The 25,485-nt window shown below is 33.7% G+C and overlaps 2 protein-coding genes across 2 annotated transcripts; both read right to left on the bottom strand.

Annotated features, from left to right (window-relative positions):
* Positions 1-613: 613 nt before the first annotated feature.
* On the bottom strand, positions 614-4,736 carry LOC134699783 (prolyl 4-hydroxylase subunit alpha-1-like). The gene is made up of 5 exons (XM_063561198.1): positions 4,667-4,736; positions 3,367-3,441; positions 2,661-2,729; positions 1,792-1,888; positions 614-882 (listed from the first exon to the last, which is right to left on the bottom strand). Exons 1-5 carry the CDS (start codon positions 4,691-4,693, stop codon positions 788-790), a joined length of 363 nt encoding a protein of 120 aa, XP_063417268.1. The 5' UTR covers positions 4,694-4,736; the 3' UTR covers positions 614-787.
* A 678-nt stretch (positions 4,737-5,414) lies between these two features.
* Positions 5,415-24,948, bottom strand: LOC134699829 (uncharacterized). Its single transcript, XM_063561239.1, has 8 exons — positions 24,758-24,948; positions 23,256-23,410; positions 22,334-22,482; positions 20,521-20,709; positions 8,431-8,482; positions 7,698-7,885; positions 6,538-6,702; positions 5,415-5,528 (listed from the first exon to the last, which is right to left on the bottom strand). The coding sequence occupies exons 1-8, from the start codon at positions 24,946-24,948 to the stop codon at positions 5,451-5,453; spliced, it is 1,167 nt and encodes a 388-aa protein (XP_063417309.1). The 3' UTR covers positions 5,415-5,450.
* Between the last annotated feature and the right edge of the window lie 537 nt (positions 24,949-25,485).

The following is a 25,485-nucleotide window of genomic DNA, read 5'->3' on the forward strand; positions in this document are numbered from 1 at the left end:
GATTTAAAATTAGGCACGTCTGAGGTGCATCGAACTGCAATTTTAGTTTAATAGAATTGTCAGTTTTATTACTGTTGGTGGCTCTTTTTGGCTACTCAGGCCTCCTCTAACAGTAAAAAGAAACTTACCGCCATGTAATCAAACAGTTTTAATAGAGTGGTATTTGCAGTTATTATACAATAATTCATTAATCAGGATATTACGTATGAGATATACGTTATTGAGACGGTAACTTCATGAAAACAATTTAAACATACAGATAATTTAAGGGATGAATGGCAATACGTTGCTCGGACAAACCAAAAAGTGCTAAACTGAAAAATAGCAATTAAAATAACTTCTTATTAAAGTACATGTTTTGTACGTATAACCCATTGAACACTTCATTCGTTCCAAGGCTCTGACGAATTCTTTTTATTCTGGATTATTAGATGCAGTAATATGGATTTAACGGATACAATGGCCGTTTAGTTCTATGTTCCCTTACTGTCTTGCTTATCAGCTATGTTGCAAGGAAAACCATGCACCATCACCTCGTTCTGATATATGTATTTTTATGAGATCTCAATAGGTTAAGAGTATACACAATAAAACATGACCAAACCAAAAAAAAAACTTTTTATATCTATATTAAACGATTTAACAAGTGAAGGAACAGACGTTGAATTAATAATGCACACATAAAAACATAAATTTAGCATATGCTTTTAAAACCAACATTTTCAAAGTATCTGTGTATTCATGTTTTGATTATCAGCTACATATTATAAGATTTGTAAAGATTATGCTATAACTGTGTATTTTGTTCATGTTGAAAATGCTGGATTAGTTCACAAGGTTTTTTAAAGAGTTGTCCATTTTCTCGAATCCACTTATTGCTCACTGTAGGAAAAAATAGAATAAATACTGTTCAATGTTCATTCATATATCAAAACCAACAAACATACATACAAAGTATTACAGATACTGATTTGTAAGACAAAATGATTTTGAATTTGACTTTTGTTATTAGACCCTGTTTAATAGTAGAAAACAAATCATCGGGAAACACCAAGACCTTGTTGATAAATTTTCTGTATCAACATCACAAATAATACATATGGCAGTTGATATCGAATAGTTCGTTTCTATGATACTTGTATTTGTGTGTGTTGCCCTTCGGTGTTTCTGTTCTTCGTTGTTTCCTCTTATAGTTAATGTGTTTCCCTCGGTACTAGTTTGTTACCTGTTCTGTTTTCTCTCGATTGATTAATGACTTTTGAATAGCGGTATTATTCTATTGCCTTTATTTACAAATCCTTAACTTTCAATGTACGCGTGTTAAAATCTGGTCTTTGTCAAAAATGTAGAGCCTTTTATTGAATCCGAATGCAATTATTACTATATCTTCATACTTGAAATATCATCAGTATTAATGTCAATGTTTTCTAATTGTATTTCCCACGATATGGAATATTCTGATTTTTTCTGTTGTTATAATTTAATTTTGAATTAACGTGTCTTCTGATTGGCTGACGTTGTTTTGTTTATCAGCTCATAGACATAGTTTTGTCATTTGACCGTGACGTCATCGATTTTCCCTGGTTTACTCCGCTTAAAAAATGGAATTTAGAATTAAATTATAAGAAATAATTATAATATGTTTTCTGTCTTTTCGAAATAACATTAAAATTGGGGTGCACACTTTAAAATAATCCTCTACCGGGGATATTCAGTATGCACCACATTTCTTATGCTATTTTTTCATAGACAGAAAAAGTATTACAGTCATTTCTGAAATAAGAAACTAACCCCATTTTGATCCGACAAGTACAGGACATCCTGCATGCCACATTCTATTGTCTACATCACCATTAGGGTGCATATTATACCAAAAAGCAGCGGATCCCTGAAAGAATCATAATTGTTCAACAGTAGACTAAAGCTGAAGAAAATATATAAACGTTAAATTCGTGACTTGGTTGTTATTCGTTATCATATATGAACTATCCAATCGATCGCTAGTTCGATATTCCTATTCTTGTAGTCCAAATAACGAAACAAACAGTATTTGAGAGGATTAAAATACTAGTAATGATAATCATAAAAAAAAATGTTTGTCGAGAAGATATTTGAGCAGTGGGATCCCTACAGTGTAATGTTGACTCTTCTTTTGGTTGCGGAAAGTCAACTGTTTACAATTAAAAAAGTATCATATTCCGCTATGCCAATTTAGTGGTACTTATCATCAAAAGGATTGTTCATTATATACAAACGTTTTACTAACAAAGGTGAATGACGAGTTCATGATTATATGAAAAAAGGAATAAGAAAATCAAGACACAAATTTAAAAAAAACAAAAAAATAAGCATTGTGCATTGACAATATACTGTTACAGTAACGTTTTTATAATTTCAAATTTAAACGGATGCTTTTTTATTTGTATATTCTTCTTTTACAAGGATATAACAACTATTTATCTAACTTTATGTTCTGAAATTATTTCATTGGGCATTGTAAATCCTGCTTGCAGATTTTTGAAGGTGTGTCATATCGACAAGACCAAGGGATCTCGAAAACTTTTAATAAAAAAAGAAGCCCAAAACGTTGTGAAACCCTGTAAGTTATAAGGACAAAAGATAAGGACAAAAGGTCTGAGTTTTAATCAAATCAATATTACCTTTTTAACCTCTACCCTGGCATTAACTTTAGGAAACGCAGTTGCCCCGCCATACATTACATCAGAAAGCTATGGAGAACAAAATAAAACAGTCTATTGTAGTTGTGCCATTTAGATCAAAATGTTATGTTGTGTGAAATAGTTTTCTGTTGGCTGCTATATTGATATAATTTATTTCTGGACGTAACGCGTATTCTGATTGGCTGAAGTTATTTTGTTATGAGCTTAAAGACATCATTTAGGCATGTGACCGTGACGTCGTCAACGTTTTTTCATGGTTTTCTACGCTTTAAAATGGAATTTAGAATTAAATTATAAGAATTGACTGTAATATTTTTTCTGTCTATTCGAAATAACATAAAAAATGTGGTGCACAATGTTAAATAAACCGCAACGCGCGTTATTCAGTGTGCACCACATTTTTAAAGTTATTTCTTCATAGACAGAAAAAGAATTACAGACATTACTTAAGTATTGTTTTCAAATTGATATTTTAGAAAGGAAATATAATATTCAATATATGACAAGTAGGTAAATGATTTTGTGGCGTTGATTGATTATTGGTCCAAACGTTTACTTTGTGTATATAAAGTACAAAAGTTTTTATATTGTTCTGATTTGACCTTCAAACAGTTCGAATTCCACTGATAGCGTTTCAAAATTGTAGCCTGAAACATAAGGCTAGTTTTAATACTTCCATACTCACATAAAACATAACCGTTGCTATTCTGTCCCCAGATTCAATTGTATCAGGTCCTGATGATTTGCCAGCAGCTTCATACTGAATAAGAATAAAGTATTTAATGTACAGTGATGAAAAACTCACAAATAAGGTAAGAATACTACATACATGGCAAATGATAATTCTAACAAAATGCAAACAAATTATAAATAAGAAACCAAGGGAAAATGTCCGCACTGTGCCCAACAGAAACTTGATGGAAGGACAAATAATGACCTAAAACCATTCCATAGAGAACACAGCAGTGAACAATGGGAATCTTGATGAAACCTTAGATATAACCTTATAGACACTCGGTCAATAGTTTACCAGGATGATAAACAGTTTTTTTTTATGATGATTAAATATTGTAATAAATAAATGTTACAATAATGAGACGTAATATGATATGATTGTCAATGGGAAAATTATAACTTATAAATACCAAAGGACAATACGTGACCATATACCGGATTCTGCATTTAGTAAGTCTAATATTGTACAGTAAGCTTATAAAAATTTCAAAAAAATGAACCAATCACTTTAACGGAGAAAAAAAATATTGGATATATGGCAGTTTGACAAACACTAATTTTGATCATTGAGAAGCTTAATATTCCTATTCAATAGAACGTGATTAAAACGTTTAGCTATTTTAATAGTAATCTCCCTGTACCACCTTAGCCCTGTCATTCCTGAAGGTTAACACAAATCATAACATTTCCAAGTAAAGTTTTAAAACTACAAAGTTCAGCTGTATATCAATAACATCAAAGACGTTAATCAAGTATACAGTAGGTTAATATAGGCAAAAGTAGTATACTGCTGTTCAATAGTCATAAATGAGTTTAACTGAAACAAGTCCGGGTCACAAACCAAGACTGAAAGATTGATTGTTGGTTGCTTTACGCCGCATTAGCACAAAAAGGCTATATTTTGATGGAGAGTTGTCTCATTGGAACTCACACCACATATTCCTATATCTATATATCGCGGCGAGAAGACTGAAAGAAACACGTCAACTATAAGTGGAAAATATTAAGTAAATGTTAATCTAATGATGATTATTGTATGACAGCAGAAAGTAGAATGTGCTCAAGCGGACAACATTAAAAACAATTTGAATCTAGATCTTCCCCATACCTTACAGTGTTAAATATTGAAGAATAGAATTTGATTGACAGCGAAGAAAATTAAGAAAACTAAAAAAGATATTCTGGCTCAGACAAAAAAATATCCCCCCTTGAAGTTGGTTGATTCCCTATAAATACAACACATTCCCTACCATTGCATCAAGGTGGGGTCTGTACATTCCACCAACTCCATAGTTGAGTACCTTTTAATCATATAATTACACCAATTAATAATATATTGGGTTTGAAAGATAAACCGGTCATACTTGATAAAAAAAACATAGCAATTAGTGTGCGCGAATGATTTATTGGGAAATTGAAGTAATTCTTTTTCTCTATGTTACGCCAATTGTGACAACATTACGTGAGTGTTACTCCACGTTACAGAATATCGGTTAAGCAGGAGCTGCTTACAATCACAGAACATACACGTTAGCTTTTTATTAAATGATGTTCGCTACGCCGTTTTAAAAAAGAGCTTTTAAACTCTGTTACAAATAATGGTATATAAATAAAGGAACTAAAAATGGGGAAAAAAGGGTCCGTGTTCTTGTGTTTCAGATATAAGACATTGAAAATTTGCGGGAAAGGGATTTCTCTACACTTTTGGATGTGGTATTATTGCCAATGAGACAACTATCCACAAAAGACCAAAATTATTTCGTGGTTGTCATTTTTTGTAGGTGAAAGAAGCCGGACTGGCCGGATAGAAGCAACGGTCATCGGTAGGTAAACTGACAATCCATTCACAGATTGGATCAAAAACTAATGCGGATTTCGAATTCGCAACCTTGGTGTTGACAGGCTAGTGATGCAGTAGTATCATTCGGCTTAAATGATAATAAATAAGGTGTTTTTTGAATTTGAAAAATATTTGAGATAATTTTCCTGAGTTGTTTTATATTCATTCAAAGCTTTATATGTTAGCAGCTAAACTCACGTCCTACTTATTCTGTTTTCAGCTTCGGTCATGGTTCCTTTATGGTTGTCTTGAAGAACTGTAGACCTTGTCAACTAAATGAAAGAGGAAAAACACAATAATCTGGTGCAGTTAATTGATCGCTGTTCAGTAGTCGTCGTATGTTGATGTGGTTCGTAAGGGTTCCTCGTTTCTATATAGATTAGCTTGTTGGTTTTCCTGTTTAACTTGAATAGTTTTTACACTAGTTATTTGTGTGGCCCTTTGTAACTTGCTGTTCGATGTGAGCCAAGGCTCCGTGTTGAAGACCGTACTTTGACCTATAATGGTTTACTTTTATAAATTGTGACTTGGTTGGAGAGTTGTCATGGCGTTGTCAGTTTGATATATGAGTTTGACTGTCCCTTTGGTATCTTTCGTCCCTCTTTTGTCCCATTTGCACTCATATCATATCTTCTAATATCTATTAATATATCGCTGTCTATCTAGGCCTTTTCAAGGTTAGAGCAGACATGTTGAATAGGGACATATTTTGATTTGTTTTTAAATAAGGGAAAACATCATTTAAATAGAACAGTAATTATAGCTTAGTTTACAAAGATAATTTCCAAATTTCTGGCACGGTTTGCAACAACTCTGTTAAAATGAGGATGTGCTCTGTCGTTTGAAATAATGTTTTCTCCAGGAACAACCAAGGTTAGAAACCAAATATTTATACCTATGTATGAATTGATAAAGGTTTAACGTTATTTGTGGTAACAACACTCCTGGCTTGATAAATTCACCAGTAATGCATATATTACTTTAAAAAACGTCACGACAGATACGGGCATAGCGGTTGAAAATTTTGAACAACGTAAAATGGTGTTAGCAGAACATCATAATCCAAAAAAGGAAAATTAGCAATAGGGAACGAAAAATCCTCATTTTTTTCATAAATTTTAGTGTAAGTTTTCCCGTTAGAATCTAGCTATTTTTCAAGTCTGTGTTCCTATCTACACGAATACAAATTAATCTAAAATATATATTTAAAGAAGTTGTGTATTGTGTATTGACTAATATAAAAGTCACAAAATATAAGCACGATTATTGACTTATACTTACCATTTCGCTGCTAGTATTCTGTAAAAAGGTGATTTCGTTGTCAGATATTACGTCATGAAATAAATATATATTTGGTTTTATATTCGCCAACTCAGCTTTTACGAGGAATATTGGAATAGCAGTCGTCTTGTAGAAGCAAAACAGCTTGGATAAAGCTTTTTGACTCTGAAAACAAAAAATATTATCAAATTTTAGAGTTTGGTTATGAAATATAACTTAACTTTTTCTAAGGGAGCTACCATTTGATTTTTATGGGGGGAGTGGGGGGAGTGGGGGGGGGGGGGGGGGGTGGGGGGGGGGGGTGGGGCTAGGATGAAATTTAAAAAAAAAATAGGCAGGACAGGAGTTATGAGTAAAAAAAAGGCAAGATGAGACACTCGCAAAAATAAAAAGTCAGGATAAATTAAAAAAAAAAGGCAGGACCGAACAGAGTGAAAAAAAAAGGCAGGACAGAGATTACAGCTAAAACAAAATGCAGGACAAAATTGTTCATCCTAACCACCCCATAAAAATCAAATGGTAGCTCCCTAATTGATGGACCTTTAAATATCAGGAAAAAGATTTTCAATTCGAAGTAGGACGTCTCAGATGTAACTCTAACTCATGATTGTATCATTACCTTTGGATATAGCTGTAATAATGTGGCACCAAAAATACACAAAAGAAAAATTTGTATATATATTTACAATGATTAAAAAGACATTCTATTTTGATTGCAAGGCAACATCATGACAAAAACTTGAAATCATATAAACTCATCATAGATACCAGAACTAAATTTAGTATGTACGCCAGACGCGCGTTTCGTCTACAAAAGACCCATCAGTGACGCTCTAATCCAGAAAAGTTAAATAACCAAATAAAGTACGAAGTTGAGGAGAATTACCTTTAAAATCCAGACGAATTAATGAAATTGGCGTTATAATGGATCATTGGTACATGTACCAATAATCAGTAAACAGATACAGTGAAAACTGTTTAAACCGAACGGGACTTAAAAGTGTATAAACAAAACATGTTCGTCCGCACCAGCATATCAAATTGTATGCGTTGTGAACCTGATAAAATAGAACATCGGCCACATACAAACATGTTTGGTTTATACGGATTTTCAGTTTATTCAGGATTCGGTCTAGCCAGATGTTACTGTACAGCATTACCTTCAAATTCTTTCTACATAAAGCTTTATATTTCCTAATCATTTCCTCCTCGTAAAAGATCCTCGTGAATGCCATCAGCAAAATAATATTTGTATTGGGTTTTTCTAACACCGTCACATTTTCGACTATGCTATTTGCTCGAGATTCAAAGTACTTAAAATCATTCTGGAGTCTTTTATTTTCTGGTTCTGAAAAAAAGGATACATATGACAATACATATAATGTAAAACATAATTAAATAATCAATAGTCCCCAAAGGAAGCTTTATACATACAGTTTTCTCAAAGAGGGGCGAAAGATACCAGAGGGACAGTCAAACTCATAGATAGAAAACAAACTGACAACGTCATGGCTAAAAATAGACAGACAAACATACACTACTAGTACAGAAGACACACCATAGATAACAAAAGACTACGCAACACGAGCCCACGAAAAACTGGGGGTGATCTCAGGTGCTCCGGAAACGTAGGCAGACCCTGTTCCATACGTGGCACCTGTCATGTATGTATCGTTCGCCTAATTATTTTAATGTAAATGTATAACAAAACAAAAATTGGGGAATCACTGAATCATGACTGGAGTTGGTCCTCTGAAGGCAGTCAGTGGTCCCCCACTTATGAAAATTCTGGATCCGCCACTGAATACAAACCTCCATATTATCAACCGAATTTCAATGTTCAAAGCTTAGAAAATACAATTAATAGCATAAAAATTTACAAAGATCTGATACCTTCTTTTGCACGTTCCTTCAAAAGATCTACCGACTTCCATGGCATGTTGTTCTGAAAAATAGATTTTTTTTCCGGTAATTAAGGTTTTATACGAAAGGTATGAATATACATGCAAAAAGAGATAACACTACTTTATTCTCATTGGTTCCCTTGTATTGAAAAACATCTCAACTTCACAATTTCACACTCGGACAAGATTCAAGATAAGACAATTTTAAATGACCGGTAGTTTTGAATTTGGTAATGTCTCGGGGTTAGTTCAGAGTCTATTACCAACCCACTAGTGAAGGCCGAACGGTGACCTATATATATATATATATATATACAACTCGTCTAAACATCAACCCAACAATGTTAGATCTGTAAATTTGCTTTCGCAAATTTTTGGTTCTTCCCTCGCCGGGATTCGAACCCATGCTACTGTGATATCGTGACACCAAATCGCCTGCACTGCAGCCGTCCCGCTAGACCACACGACCACCTGGGCTCTCAAAAAAAGAGCTTTCGGTGGCCATATGTTACCTTTCCACGTCAGTTTTAATCTAGCGGCGTACTACAGTACATGATATATAAGGCATGAAGATGTTATTGTTACAGATCAGCTAAATTATCTATAGTAAAGGATCCTACAAATTAATGTAAGATACAGTCACAGAAAATAATTATATTCATAAGTACGTCTGAGTCAGTGACAACCCTACAACAGATGTATCCATCGGATCGCTATATATATATACATATACAACTCGTCTAAACATCAACCCAACAATGTTAGATCTGTAAATTTGCTTTCGCAAATTTTTGGTTCTTCCCTCGCCGGGATTCGAACCCATGCTACTGTGATATCGTGACACCAAATCGCCTGCACTGCAGCCGTCCCGCTAGACCACACGACCACCTGGGCTCTCAAAAAAAGAACTTTCGCTGGCCATGTGTTACCTTTCCACGTCAGTTTTAATCTAGCGGCGTACTACAGTACATGATATATAAGGCATAAAGATGTTAAAGTTACAGATCAGCTAAATTATCTATAGTAAAGGATCCTACAAATTAATGTAAGATACAGTCACAGAAAATAATTATATTCATAAGTACGTCTGAGTCAGTGACAACCCTACAACAGATGTATCCATCGAATCGCCATCAATGATGGTGATACATGGCTGTGTACATAATGTATATACAACTCGTCTAAACATCAACCCAACAATGTTAGATCTGTGAATTTGCTTTCGCAAATTTTTGGTTCTTCCCTCGCCGGGATTCGATCCCATGCTACTGTGATATCGTGACACCAAATCGCCTGCACTGCAGCCGTCCCGCTAGACCACAAGACCACCTGGGCTCCCAAAAAAAGAACTTTCGCTGGCCATGTGTTACCTTTCCACGTCAGTTTTAATCTAGCGGCGTACTACAGTACATGATATATAAGGCATGAAGATGTTAAAGGTACAGATCAGCTAAATTATCTATAGTAAAAGATCCTACAAATTAATTTAAGATACATTGATGGCGATCCGATGGATACATCTGTGGTAGGGTTGTCACTGACTCAGACGTACTTATGAATATAATTATTTTCTGTGACTGTATCTTACATTAATTTGTAGGATCCTTTACTATAGATAATTTAGCTGATCTGTAACAATAACATCTTCATGCCTTATATATCATGAACTGTAGTACGCCGCTAGATTTAAACTGACGTGGAAAGGTAACACATGCCCACCGAAAGCTCTTTTTTTGAGAGCCCAGGTGTTCGTGTGGTCTAGCGGGAGGGCTGCAAGTGCAGGCGATTTGGTGTCACGATATCACAGTAGCATGGGTTCGAATCCCGGCGAGGGAAGAACCAAAAATTTGCGAAAGCAAATTTACAGATCTAACATTGTTGGGTTGATGTTTAGACGAGTTGTATATACATTATGTACACAGCCATGTATCACCATCAATGATGGCGATCCGATGGATACATCTGTGGTAGGGTTGTCACTGACTCGGACGTACTTATATATATATATAGGCGTAAAAAATAAATTTCACATGTGCAGATGTATATATTCATAAAATAAAATAGTAAAATAAGTTAAAAAGTTAACAGTTCCATTCAATCGATTTCATCCTTCCATTGGGACTCTTCATGATAACTGATATGGCGTCGTTATGGGCGACGTCGTTATGGAGGTTTGTGACGTTCCGTCATTGTTCGTTATTAAAAGTTTTCGGGATTTAATTTTGATCGGAACGTTGTGATGAAATAACGTTCCATCTCCTTTCGATAGGCTTCATCCCGTCTACATTTAAAAATGGGTATTATTTGGAAACGTTCTTTACCACAAGTGTCAAGATGGGCACTAATTGGCGAGTTTCTGTATTGTGGGTGTTTTATTTGTTCTTTATGAACTCGCACCCGTTCACAAAGGCTATTCCCGGTCTGTCCAATATAATTTTCATGACAACCAGGACATGTGACGCAGTAAATAAGGTTTGTTGTCTTACACGTCATCTTAGCGTTCACATGAAATTTTGTGCTATCTTTAAATATTTTCATTTTCCCCGTTTCCAAATATTTTATATCTTGACCGCAAACACCGCATCTTGAATCTCCGCAAGATTTTATTTCAAACTCACTAACCTTCGGTTCGAATCGAGCTCTGGTTAAGTGTTTCTTTACATTTTTAGGTTGTCTGCGGCTGTAGATCAAGTTTCCTTCCGGTATCAATTTTTTCATAGTTTTACTTTCATGTAGAATCGGAAGGTTTGATTTTATTGTATTAAACACGTTCGGAAGATACGGGCCATGTGTACTGACGAACGGTATTTTCTTTAAGTTTTCATCTGTGTCTTTTACTTTCGGAGTTCGTAATTCTTGAAGTGCGAGAAGTTTTGATTTTTGTATTCCACTTTCAATTAGTCCCTCTGGGTACAACTGTTGTGTTAAATAACCTTTTAATTCCTTCAAACGTACTTCTCGAATATTTTTGTCCGATACTATTGCACAAATTCGCCTGGCCATACAGTAAGGTATATTTCGCTTTGTATGGGACGGATGACACGAATGAAAATTTAAGTATTGATGGGTGTCTGTGGATTTATAATAAATGTCCGTTGTTATTTGTATGCCTGATTTTAAAATGAGGATATCCAAAAATGGTAGTTGTGTACCACTGGTTTCCATGGTGAATTTAATTAGCGGATGTAAGGAGTTGATCAGATCTTTAAATTTGTATAAATCTTCTTCTGATCTGCTCCAAAATATTATGCAGTCATCTAAATATCTTTTCCAAATTTGAATGATATCATCACTAAAATTTTGATCGAATTGGACTGATATTTGTTGATACATTTGGGGCAATATGCGCAATTGTTATTCCATAGGCCGTAATGGTAACGTTTTCTTCTGTTGCTCAGCCCATATCGTAAACTTGTATATGTATGATGGCTTGTTTCGAAGCTGAGACATTTTTACATATGTGGTTAAATTTTCGGGGTACGAAGTGTGATTCATTTTTCCGTAATTTAGCAAACCCCTAGTATCCTTTTGCGATGTCGCTCCTCATGGTAAAAAATCCCAATTTTAATACAATAAATTCTTTGAAATTTTAATACTTTGAACACATTTCATAGCTCCATGGTTTTTACACATTTATTCTGTGTTCCCTTATTTTCTAAATTAACACTAATGGTTCAGCTCAGTTATTTGTTTATCATAGAAATGTGTTAAATATCACTACACAGAGTTTTTTTGTTTACACGTGACTTTTGTGTTCCTCATTTCAAGGCGCATTAGGGGTATTGTCCCATATTGAAATCCATAGTTCTGATTTTTCGAAATATTTTTAGGTGATCTTCATCGGTATGACATTCTGAATAAATCTGTGTATTTTTGTCCATTTCTGAAAAAAAATAAAGTCATTTCAGGACTTTATGGCAATGACACTTTTATCGCTATATTCATTTATTTTTAATACAACGTGCATGTATAATTAATTTCTTCCAGTATACCTTTACTAGTCAAAACAAGGACAAAACTTCTGATGATAACCTTAAATAACAATACACAGACCCTATTAAAGCATTCTATAACATTTTCTTGTGTCTTAAAGTGCATTTTGACAGAGAAATTATGCAAAAATGTAGATTTCATAAAAAAAAAACCAGCAAAATAAATATTCTTACTAGTGGACATCAGGTATATAATACTGTGGAAACCCCTCAAAACTACTGGGAAAGTCATTCTTATCATGTAATTAGAGTGCAATGAAGTGCAAATTTTCAAAACTTGTCCATTCACATAATTCTATTTGAGAAAAAAAGGCTTGTTACATGTATTTCAGTGAAAACCCTTTATCAGTGAGAAATCCACATGAGGTATTAAAGGAAACATTGTGACATCACACGTATTATGGCGTCATTAAATAATGACAGATCAAAATAGTGCTAAATAGAGTTTGCAGTGTTACATGAGAATCAGTTGACGCAAGATTTAACTCGAAATGTTGAGTCGAAAAGACCAGTAACCAAGCCTTTTCATTTAATAGCAAGACCATAGCAACAGTTTTCATATAAGCATATTTTTAAAATACCGACTGTAATTTCATTTGCACTAATACCATAAATAAATAATTTAGAGCTTACCTGATAAATCAAAATGCTTACCAGTTGTTCAGGACTTTTTAAAACCTTTAGTTTGTCATCTCATATTTAAAAGTAATGATATGTCTGGAACTGAAATAAGACAAAAAAAATTAACTCAAACTGTGTTATCATTTAATTTAAATACATAAGTTTTATCATGATTATTGAGAGAGAACAATCTAATTCTTGAAAATTTTATCACAAAGAAAGCAAAATGCTTCTCCCTTGTGGCTGAGCCACCTTCATTTAAACTGTTTATATTAGAAGCAATGAGTAGTAGCTAACTAGCTTAATACATGTAGTTGAATAGCAATATTGTGTTCAAGAAGGTTTGGCCATCCCCCTTTTTCACTGAGAAATGACAATATCTTGTGTTTTGCTCGTGTGCATTAACAAAAGTAATTCCTGATTTTCTTAATACATGTACATGTTTTTTTTCTGTTTATTTGTATATGATATCTACTGACCAGGGTCAAATCATTGGATAAAAGCACATGTATGATGTATCTCACTTTACTCGTGTGAAGTGTGTTATCTCCCTTGATTATAAGCTATTCCTGTAGACCACAGTGATAATTGCATAACAAAGACTATATTGTGTCATGTGTACTTACAATTTATTTATATTACATGTAAGTTTTTTCTTGCCTTTTTCAATTGAATAAACAATTCATTTCGGATCTCTCGGGGGTAAACAAAGTTATGACTGTGCCTAAAAAAAGTGTTCAGCCCCGTGCCAGTAATGCATTTAAAAGTGAAAATTTTATTGAATTTTTGCTGTTCTTTATCAATAATATTTATCTGAAATCATTTATGATAACTAGGTATAAATAAAAAACTACTAACCATCATTTTAACAATTTTCTGTGGTGTACAAGGTGAAATAAGCTTAAGACATCTCTGGATCCTTTCTCACAAGATGGGGCAATATGCGCAATTGTTATTCCATTGGCCGTAATGGTAACGTTTTCTTCTGTTGCTCAGCCCATATCGTAAACTTGTATATGTATGATGGCTTGTTTCGAAGCTGAGACATTTTTACATATGTGGTTAAATTTTCGGGGTACGAAGTGTGATTCATTTTTCCGTAATTTAGCAAACCCCGAGTATCCTTTTGCGATGTCGCTCCTCATGGTAAAAAAATCCAATTTTAACACAATAAGTTCTTTGAAATTTTAATACTTTGAACACATTTCATAGCTCCATGGTTTTTACACATTTATTCTGTGTTCCCTTATTTTCTAAATTAACACTAATGGTTCAGCTCAGTTATTTGTTTATCATAGAAATGTGTTAAATATCACTACACAGAGATTTTTTGTTTACACGTGACTTTTGTGTTCCTCATTTCAAGGCGCATTAGGGGTCTTGTCCCATTTGTTGCTCTAAATATCCCATCACTAAATTGGCGTAGGTGGGGGCAACTTTAGTTCCCATGGCTGTACCTTTAATTTGTCTGTATTTGTTCCCATCGAAATAAAATGTATTTTCTTCTAGCACTATTTTGATAGCCTCTAGTATGATGTTTGTTTCAAATCTACTGTCAATTTCATCCCGTTTTTCTTCGATCCAGTATTTTACGGTTGTGAGACCTAGATCATGGGGAATATTTGTGTAAAGACTTGTAGCATCAAAACTTGTTAATAGTGTTTCTTCCGGGACTATGGCAGGAATGTGATTTAAAAATTCCATATCATCTTTGATATAACTCGGAATTAACGGACATATACGTTTGATGATAAGATCGATAAAATGACCAAGTCTTTAAGTTAATGATTCCGGTCCTGCTATAATTGGTCTTAATTTCAGATCGGCAGGACGGAATGTTTCAACGTAAACATTGTTTTGGTCGCGAACAGTATTTTGTATTTGACAGTGTGCACTTTTATGTACTTTTGGAAGTCCATAAAAATTACTTTCTTTCGGAGCAAAGTCACACAAGTACGCTATTTCCTTCTCAGTTAGACATTTATCGTAGTCTTTTATCAGTTTCTTTAATCTCTTTTTCGTTGCTTTAGAATACAAATACTGGAACTTATGCCGCTGTTGCTTCTAAATCAACTCTTAAGAAAATAGACAACACCTCATTAAGGAATAAATCATCAAATAGACCGACCACTCAAAGCCGCAATCCATCCCCAGAACATTTACAACAAAGTAATGATGAATGAAAAGTTGTAAATAATAGAGGCAGAGGACACAGAGGAAGACGTGGAAGAGGTCGTGGAAGAATAGATAACTCTGATCGCGGTGGTAGAGGTGGGAGCATCACCAAACATGGTGGAAACAACAGAGGTCGAGGAAGAGGTGCACGACAGAGAGAGGCCAAAACTTACAACCACCCGACCCGATTCCAACTACAACCCACGGTCAGAACCGGAAATAGACCCCAAAATTATAAACCTCTCACAAATAACATTAAACCAAAATGAAATTTATTTGTTATCAAAAGGTTTTAAATTTGCTCCCGCTCCATATTCAAATGTTCCGGAATTAAAAGCTGATATCAACAATTTTTCTAGACGCCTCCGTTTAAAAAGAAGAATTCGGGAATAAAAAGGACGATGATAAATCTCTTGTAAGAAACAAATCAACTTACACCCCAAGGCCGGGCAGATATGATTATTTAGATACTTACATTGAGACAATAACAAAATTTCCCGTCCGTACACAAAAATGTAAACAGAATTTAACCCGAAATGAACAGGATGCGTTAAAAAGTCTAAAAGATGACGACTCCATAATCATTAAAGAAGCAGATAAAGGAGGAGCCATCATTATTATGGATATCGACTTTTATAAAGAAAAAGTAATGGAACAGCTTAATGATGAGGAATACTACAAACAAATAACAAATAACCCTGATAAAGCAACGAAAAAGAGATTAAAGAAACTGATAAAAGACTACGATAAATGTCTAACTGAGAAGGAAATAGCGTACTTGTGTGACTTTGATCCGAAAGAAAGTATTTTTTATGGACTTCCAAAAGTACATAAAAGTGCAAAAATACAAAATACTGTTCGCGACCAAAACAATGTTTACGTTGTAACATTCCGTCCTGCCGATCTGAAATTAAGACCAATTATAGCCGGACCGGAATCATTAACTCAAAGATTTAGTCATTTTATCGATCTTATCATCAAACATATATGTCCGTTAATTCCGAGTTATATCAAAGATGATATGGAATTATTAAATCACATGCCTGCCATAGTCCCGGAAGAAACACTATTAACAAATTTTGATGTTACAAGTCTTTACACAAATATTACCCATGATCTAGGTCTTACAGCCGTAAAATACTGGATCGAAGAAAAACGGGATGAAATTGACAGTAGATTTGAAACAAACTTCATACTAGAGGCTATCAAAATAGTGCTAGAAGAAAATAAATTTTATTTCGATGGGAACAAATAGAGACAAATATAAGGTACAACCATGGGAGCTAAAGTTGCCCCCACCTACGCCAATTTAGTGATGGGATATTTGGAGCAACAAATGTATCAACAAATATCAGTCAAACTCCATCAAAAGTTTAGTAATTATATCATTCAATTTTGGAAAAGATATTTAGATGACTGCATAATATTTTGGAGTAGATCAGAAGAAGATTTATACAAATTTAAAGATCTGATCAACCGTCAATTAAATTCACCATGGAAACCAGTGGTACACAACTACCATTTTTGGATATCCTCATTTTAAAATCAGGCATACAAATAACAACGGACATTTATTATAAATCCACAGACACCCATCAATACTTAAATTTTCATTCGTGTCATCCGTCCCATACAAAGCGAAATATACCTTACTGTATGGCCAGGCGAATTTGTGCAATAGTATCGGACAAAAATATTCGAAAAGTACGTTTGAAGGAATTAAAATGGTATTTAACACAACAGTTGTACCCAGAGGGACTAATTGAAAGTGGAATACAAAAATTAAAATTTCTCACACTTCAAGAATTACGAACTCCGAAAGTAAAAGACACAGATGAAAACTTAAAGAAAATACCGTTCGTCAGTACACATGACCCGTATCTTTCGAACGTGTTTAATACAATAAAATCAAACCTTCCGATTCTACATGAAATTAAAAAAAAATTGATACCGGAAGGAAACTTGATCTACAGCCGCAGACAACCTAAAAATTTAAAGAAACACTTAACCAGAGCTCGATTCGAACCGAAGGTTAGTGAGTTTGAAATAAAATCTTGCGGAGATTCAAGATGCGGTGTTTGCGGTCAAGATATAAAATATTTGGAAACGGGAAAAATGAAAACATTTAAAGATGGCAGAAAATTTCATGTGAACGCTTATATGATGTGTAAGACAACAAATCTTATTTACTGCGTCACATGTCCTGGTTGTCATGAAAATTATATTGAACAGACCGGGAATAGCCTCTGTAAACGGGTGCGAGTTCATAAAGAACAAACAAAACACCCACAATACAGAAACTCGCCAATAAGTGCCCATCTTGACACTTGTGGTAAAAAACGTTTCCAAATAATACCCATTTTTAAATGTAGACGGGATGAAGCCTATCGAAAGGATATGGAACGTTATTTCATCACAACGTTCCGATCAAAATTAAATCCCGAAAACTTTTAATAACGAACAATGACGGAACGTCACAAACCTCCTTAACGACGTCGCCCATAACGACGCCATATGAGTTATCCTGAAGAGTCCCAATGGAAGGATGAAATCGATTGAATGGAACTGTTAACTTTTTAACTTATTTTACTATTTTATTTTATGAATATATATATATAAACATCAGTTGTTCGACCTGTTAGTCAAATGCGTTTTGTTTAAATATACTTTTTCACTCTTTTGGTCTTTTGGAAAATGTTGTTTGTGCTGTTTTTAGACCCTTCTGCAACGAAATTTGTTTGACATGCACACGTATAAAAATTGCGGTTTTTATCCAACGCAGTCATAGGTTTGAACGTAGTTTTCAATTTAGACTCGTTTATATTTTTTTGTTTGGGCATGTATCATATTTTCCCTCCGGTTTATATGATCCGTTCATCCTATATATTGACTCTTAAAATTCAAGAGTTAATCTAAAAATGAGGGTACTTTCTCTAAAAATGAGGGTACTTTTTATATGGCCTTCCAAATACCGTTTTGATCCCTAACATCACTGAAGAGACATTTACTGTCGAAATCCGGATATGGTGTACTAAAGAAATATTGACACCGAATGTTTGTGGCATAACATCCTGTCCACAAGTTAACAATTTTTTTTTTTCTGTGACGTATTAAATTTATATTAAGATCCATTTTGTTACATCTTGTGATAACTTTTATTTGCCAATCGCCAATGGCAGTCAGCAGGGTTAAAGAACATCAGTTGTTCGACCTGTTAGTCAAATGCGTTTTGTTTAAATATACTTTTTCACTCTTTTGGTCTTTTGGAAAATGTTGTTTGTGCTGTTTTTAGACCCTTCTACAACGAAATTTGTTTGACATGCACACGTATAAAAATTGCGGTTTTTATCCAACGCAGTCATAGGTTTGAACGTAGTTTTCAATTTAGACTCGTATATATATAAACAATTCGTCTAAACATCAACCCAACAATGTTAGATCTGTAAATTTGCTTTCGCAAATTTTTGGTTCTTCCCTCGCCGGGATTCGAACCCATGCTACTGTGATATCGTGACACCAAATCGCCTTCACTGCAGCCGGCCCGCTAGACCACACGACCACCTGGGCTCTATACATATATATATAAACGAGTCTTAATTGAAAACTACGTTCATACCTATGATTGCGTTGGATAAAAACCGCAATTTTTATACGTGTGCATGTCAAGCAAATTTCGTTGTAGAAGGGTCTAAAAACAGCACAAACAACATTTTCCAAAAGACCAACAAAGTGAAAAAGTATATTTAAACAAAACGCATTTGACTAACAGGTCGAACAACTGATGTTCTTTAACCCTGCTGACTGCCATTGGCGACTGCCAAATAAAATTGATCACAAGTTGTAACAAACTGGATCTTAATATAAATTTAATACGTCACAGAAAAAAAAAATGTTAAATTGTGGCCACGATGTTGCGCCACAAACATTCGGTGTCAATATTTCTTTAGTACACCAGATCTAGATTTCGACAATATATGTCTTTTCAGTGATGTTAGAGATCGAAACGGTATTTGGAAGGCCATATAATTTACTCTCAATTTAAGATTGACTCTTGAATTTAAGAGTCAATATAGGATGAACGGATCATATAAACCGGAGGGAAAATATGATACATGCCCAACCAAAAAATATATATAAACGAGTCTAAATTAAAAACTACGTTCATACCTATGATTGCGTTGGATAAAAACCGCAATTTTTATACGTGTGCATGTCAAACAAATTTCGTTGTAGAAGGGTCTAAAAACAGCACAAACAACATTTTCCAAAAGACCAACAAAGTCAAAAAGTATATTTAAACAAAACGCATTTGACTAACAGGTCGAACAACTGATGTTCTTTAACCCTGCTGACTGTATAAAAGAAGATGTGGTATGATTACCAATGCGACAACTCTCCACAAGAGACCAAAATGACATAGAAATTAATAATTAAGAAGCGTTAACTTCTATGCCATTTTCGTCTCTTGTGGAGAGTTGTTTCATTGGCAATCATACCACATATTTTTTTTTATAGAGTAATGCCTTATCACTTGATGTACCTTATCAACATCTTTCATAAGACATATTTCATAAGATGTACATGACGTGTAACATATGTTGAGCAGGAGGATATGCTTACCCTTCCAAAGCACCTGAGATAAAACCCAGATTTGGATTGGGTTCATGTTGCTCTGTCTATAATTGTCTATGTTATTTTTGTGCGTTCTGTTGTTTGTCTGTTTTGTCTTTTCTTTTTTTTGACATGGCCTTTCGGTTTGTTTTCGACTTGTGAGTTCGAATGTCTCGTTGGTAGCTTTTGCTTCTCTTTTAAATAAAAAAAAAAAAAAAAAAAATGGACAGTTTTTGATTAAGTACCATGGTTTTCTTAAAGTGAAAAAAATAAACCTTAACGCTAAACATTATACCTTTGCAAAAAAACACATGTTGTTCGGTGTGAGCCAACTTGAAGGCCCCGTGTTGAAGGCCGTACATTGACCTATAATGGTTTACTTTTTTAAATTGTTATTTGGATGGAGAGTTGTCTCGTTAACACTCACACCACATCTTCCTATATCTATGATACATTAGCTGAATATGTTCAAATGACTACATATTAACGTTTGGCATACCATTGTTATGAGATTTTCGGTGTGTACAATAGAATATCCAATTTGACGGTTAAACTTCTAGTATAACACATGTAATATCTTCAAAAACGTGAGATAACAAGACCAAATAAAATCTTTAATGAATATGTCAAACCTAAGCGTAATTGACCAGATATACATAATTTTGTTCTGAATAATTTACCCTGTTATAGGCAGAGGCGATCATTCTAGCCAATTGTGTTGTACCCACGGGGCTATCAGGCAAGGCTCCGTCTTCAATGTCATGCAACAAAGCTTCTAGGAATTTTATTGAATTATAACTGTTCTTTGCATCTTCTGCTTTGTTAGCAATGGAAATGACCTCCAACGGGGTCAACGGTTCAGTTTGATACTGTAAAGAAGAAAACCCGTTTTGAAAGATAATATTACGAAGGTGATAGCGTTAATTTCACCAGTATTGGGCGCTGTGTAAAACATATCGGGTATTTTATTGACATGCCATATGCTTCCACTTAAAAGAGGCGTGTGACACTGTTTTTCCGCGCTGCATTAGACATTTAAGCGAAATTGCAGAACATTTGAGCGATCAAAAGGAGGTTTGAGCGCCAAGTGTAGGACATTTGAGTGAAAATAAAAATAAGTGTATGACTTTTGATCGAAAGAAACTTACGAATGATGAAGGTGTACCTCCTCCGTTTGTATGTTCATCATTAAACTGTTTAAAATTTCAAATCTATTTGTCTTAATATTCATCTTCGTGCGTTTCCTCTTTAAATCAATATCATTTGAAACGATATTAATGTCTTCAGATTTAGGTATGCTTCATCCATGTAATGCAACACAGAACGGATAATTTTGGAAGGACTTTGAGCTGTATCATCACCAGCTTTACGTTTTCTTCTTAGTATTTTGTCCAATCTATAGCACAAACTGTCACAAACCAGGGTTTGAAGTCATAAAACTTGGCTCAGTCAAAAATCGAGCTCGAAACGTGAAATCCAGCCTTTTGATTGGTTGATTTTGAAGTATGAGTATAATATGAAACTGACTCGTAAGTTTTATGACGTTTAGGCCCGGCTGATTTCTCCATATTAGTGCATGCATGTTTAAAATATAAAGTATTTAAATAAGTTCAGCCTAGATGTGCATGAAATTTGTGTTCATGTCTTTCATGTTTTAATGTGAATGATTATTATGTAAATGTATGTATTTGTCGGTTATAACAGCTCAAAGAGCTTATTGTTTTGTTATGTGACATGCCGACTATAAATGAAGCTTTGAATCGAATTGAATTAAATGCCAGGCAAAATCATATCCTTTTTTTTTAACATGTATTAGTAAAAGATCTTACGACGTAAATATAACATTTTAATTTCTTGAAATGGGTTTTACGAAGTTATTAATAAGTAGATCATTTGAAATGGAAATGGAAGGAAAATCGATAAATGGAAACATTACTATTTGATATACATTTGTTGTGATAATCATCTTTTCTTTAGAAATATTAATTTACTAATAAAACTAGTTTATTGAACATTACAAATGATTTCAATGCAGTCAATAAACAACAGATGGGATTTTTTAGTGATCGTTTTGTTGATAAAAATACACATAATCGGTTGGCTATGAACAACAACGTGGCTTATATCTAATGAAATTGGTCTCACTAATTAGAGACAAGACGCGACAAGAAGCGTCAAGAAGACTATACAAGAAAACTTTAAAAAAAATAAATATTAAAATAGATATACTAAAAAATAGTATAATTTTTATGCATTGACATTCAGTTTATTTTTATATACGGGCATTAATAAAGTGGTTTTCCTTTTTTCAAGTTTAAAAAAAAATTATATTGATAGATATAGAAATTTCCCTGTCATATTATGCTATTAATTCTTACATGTATTTGTGTTTTTGAACAGTTGAACAATTAAATATTTATTTTATAAATATTTTAACACTCTCTTTGTCTAAAATATAATAAACCGACTGCATGCAAAAATGAAATAGACTACCTTGAATATCTTCCCGCGTAAAAAATCACGCAAATCGAATTCATACACATCCCAAAGACGGAATATGGCGTCAACCGTAGCATCCAAATCACTCTGCTGTGGCCATCCGCCAAGACGACTCTCAACCATACTCCGACTTGTATTAAATTCTAGAAAATAATTGTAGTTATCAATGTGCCTTTTACAAATATTGTGTAAAACCTTGATGTTAACTATTTATAATGGAGTGGGTTCCACAATATTTGCCCTTAAATTTATTGATTTTAAACATTAGTAATATAAATAAAAATTAGAAGGCAAAGAGGGTAAACTAAGTATATTAGTTGGACTAGTACAAATTCAGCCAGTTCTGTAGTATTATAAAAATCATACTGTCATGATAGTATATTTGTCCACTCATAAGAAGGTAATCATAATTTTTCTTCAATTTATGCATAGATTTAAATAGTTTTTTGTGCCAAATGTAATTTGAAACTCCAGAGGATCACCATACTTTTTAATAGATGTGTATGTAATCCATATACATCTGTTTTATAACTTATAACTCCAAGAAACGTTTTTGTTTTTGTTTATCACAGGGAAATAGACCTTTCAAATACATAACAGCAGTCAATTTGGCTAAAACATAGCAACATTTGAAGCTGTCAACATTCTGAGAGCAGCAGACAACAATAGTTTATCTAAATTATGATACATTATAAGTTTACACAATATATTCAATTTAGTCGAAGGTTAAATGACACCGCCATGGCAAAAATATGGATGAACATTTGAAGTTGATTTAACACAGGATGAAAAGGAGTACTAAATTCTCCTAACCTAAAGGAGTACTAATTTCTCCTAACCTAAAGGAGTACTAAATTCTCCTAACCTAAAGGAGTACTAAATTCTCCTAACCTAAAGGAGTACTAAATCTCCTAACCTATTTCTGGTTCATCAATTTCGCATTCTGAACACAATGCAATGTCGAAACATTTCTCCCAGTCGTCAACCCATCTTTTCAGTAAATGGAAGGCATCTATCGGGCTATGTATGGGTTTAGCATCTTCAACAGTCTTTTCCGTTGTTTTTAGAAACCTTTAAAAATACAAATATGGCACATTTTAATTATCATTGCTGAAGATTAATTATCATTAAGTTATAACTTTTACGCCATTTGTTCGACCACTGTCTAAGGGAGCTACCATTTAATTTTTAGGGGGGGGGGGGGGCTAGGATGAAATTTGAAAAAAATAGACAGGACAGGAGTTTTGAGTTAAAAAAAGTCAGGATGAGCAACTTGGTTAAAAAAAGGCAGGATGACAATTTGTGTAAAAAAAAGTCAGGATAAACTAGTAAAAAAAAAAGGCAGGACCGAATAGAGTAAAAAATAAAAAGGCAGGTTAGAGATTACAACTAAAAAAAAAGCAGAACAACATTTTTCATCCTAGCCCCCCCCCCCCCCCCCCCCCCCCCCCCCCAAAAAAAAATCAAATGGTATTTCCCTAAATTTGTCTCATTCGCAATACAAAAATACGTAGATTGCCAGTGAGAAAACTATCCACAAAAGTTCAAATGAAGACAACCGTAAGTCCTTCAACAATGAGAAAAATTAAATTGATTAAATTGGAAGCACAATACACATTTGTATTTTTATAAGACGGAAATCAACATTTCACCATTGGAATTTGCTTCTCTTTCTATTGTCTTATATCTTCTGTTTCTTTAAAAACAATAGCTGTGTGAATATTTATAGGAGGATAGTATTCTGGATTTAATTTGATTCGTTTTAAAACTTGTTTAATTTGATTCGTTTGATTAGTCCAATCTGTTTGTCTTGTTTTATTTAGTCTGAGATTCAGGCTCATTGTACACGAAAAGGAAGTTTGGACAAGTTGCCATGATAGACTTGTACATGTAGTACATCTTTATAAGTTCGTCTTCTGTTAGGTTCCAACCAAAAACTTTGCATTATATTTTAACTTCCATTAATAATTCAAAAGCTTATTATTAACAGCTCATACATGTAGACCATGATTCTATCCAGGCTGAGAAGTTAAGGAAGTTTGAAAGTGTTTTATAATGTTTTGTGTTCGAAGCCTTACAATTGCTGTATAAACTACAATAATTTGATTTTTGAAACAATAGTTAGCGTTATTTTTCATACAGAACTTAACTTAAGAAAGGAAAAACAAAATAAAGGATCAACCAGGTATAAAGGTATAAAGGTATAATTACATGCATATATTTTTACATTTATAATCTTGCAATAAATTTTTATATATATTTTTACGCTAAAGTATTTTTATTTGCAAGAAGCTAGAAAATGTTTTTACTGACAACTTAACTGTTACAGTGCGCCAACTTGTTGATTATCTACAGTGACGATTACTACAAATTTATGATCCCTGAACCACCACAATAAACGAAGTATATGTGCCTCACTCTATAAGAAATCCGTCTACACTTTGGCCCTCAGTCTCCTGTGCTGCTATAAATCTCCGAAGGGCTGTAACAAGTCTTGATTCGTTTTCAGAAAGTTTCGTCAATGTAAATATAGAGGAATAAAAGTCCGTCAACACAAATTGTAATTTTATGGTAAACACTATGACGAATAAAATTGCGTCAATACGCATCGTAAACTGTATTTAAAGATTAATTAAAAATACTAGAAAGTAAAAACGAGATATGATATTGTTAGTACACTACTATATGCATATACTAGAAATGTAAAATCAGCTGTGATATTGTAAACGTACTACTGTGCAGTTCAAATCGAAACTGAAAATATAATCATAATTGTCAAAAATTGATCGTACTTGTGTGTACGTCTATTCAATATTATATTTATGATGCCTGTGTTCATATGCAACATATGTGACCAGAGTTATAAAAATAATCTACAGTATATTACCTCTGTTATATCAATTAGTTTGACAAATAACTAAATAAATAATCTTTATTTAAAGAGGATGACATCAGAAAACATAACTTATCAATCTGGGGGTCATCAAATAAAACTGGCAATTCAAATCAATATAGTAGTACTAGTATATCAAATAATATATATATATATATATATTTGCGAGTCTAAATTGAAAACTACGTTCAAACCTATGACTGCGTTGGATAAAAACCGCAATTTTTATACGTGTGCATGTCAAACAAATTTC

This window comes from Mytilus trossulus, unplaced genomic scaffold (assembly GCF_036588685.1).
Source record: "Mytilus trossulus isolate FHL-02 unplaced genomic scaffold, PNRI_Mtr1.1.1.hap1 h1tg000085l___fragment_1__unscaffolded, whole genome shotgun sequence".
NCBI classification, from domain to species: Eukaryota; Metazoa; Mollusca; class Bivalvia; order Mytilida; family Mytilidae; genus Mytilus; species Mytilus trossulus.

Bases quoted from the DNA above. Each gene is read 5' to 3' on its own strand.
- LOC134699783 (XM_063561198.1), bottom strand. From the start codon at position 4,693: ATGTACAGACCCCACCTTGATGCAATG. The intron at 3,442-4,666 runs GTAGGGAATGTG...ATTCTTATTCAG, and splicing joins GACCCCACCTTGATGCAATG to TATGAAGCTGCTGGCAAATC. The intron at 883-1,791 runs GTTAGTTTCTTA...TTTTTCCTACAG, and splicing joins ACTTGTCGGATCAAAATGGG to TGAGCAATAAGTGGATTCGA.
- LOC134699829 (XM_063561239.1), bottom strand. From the start codon at position 24,948: ATGCGTATTGACGCAATTTTATTCGTCATAGTGTTTACCATAAAATTA. The intron at 22,483-23,255 runs GTTAGGAGATTT...ATTATTTTCTAG, and splicing joins AATTGATGAACCAGAAATAG to AATTTAATACAAGTCGGAGT. The intron at 8,483-20,520 runs GTAAATTATTCA...TCTATTTTTCAG, and splicing joins TCGCCTCTGCCTATAACAGG to AACAACATGCCATGGAAGTC.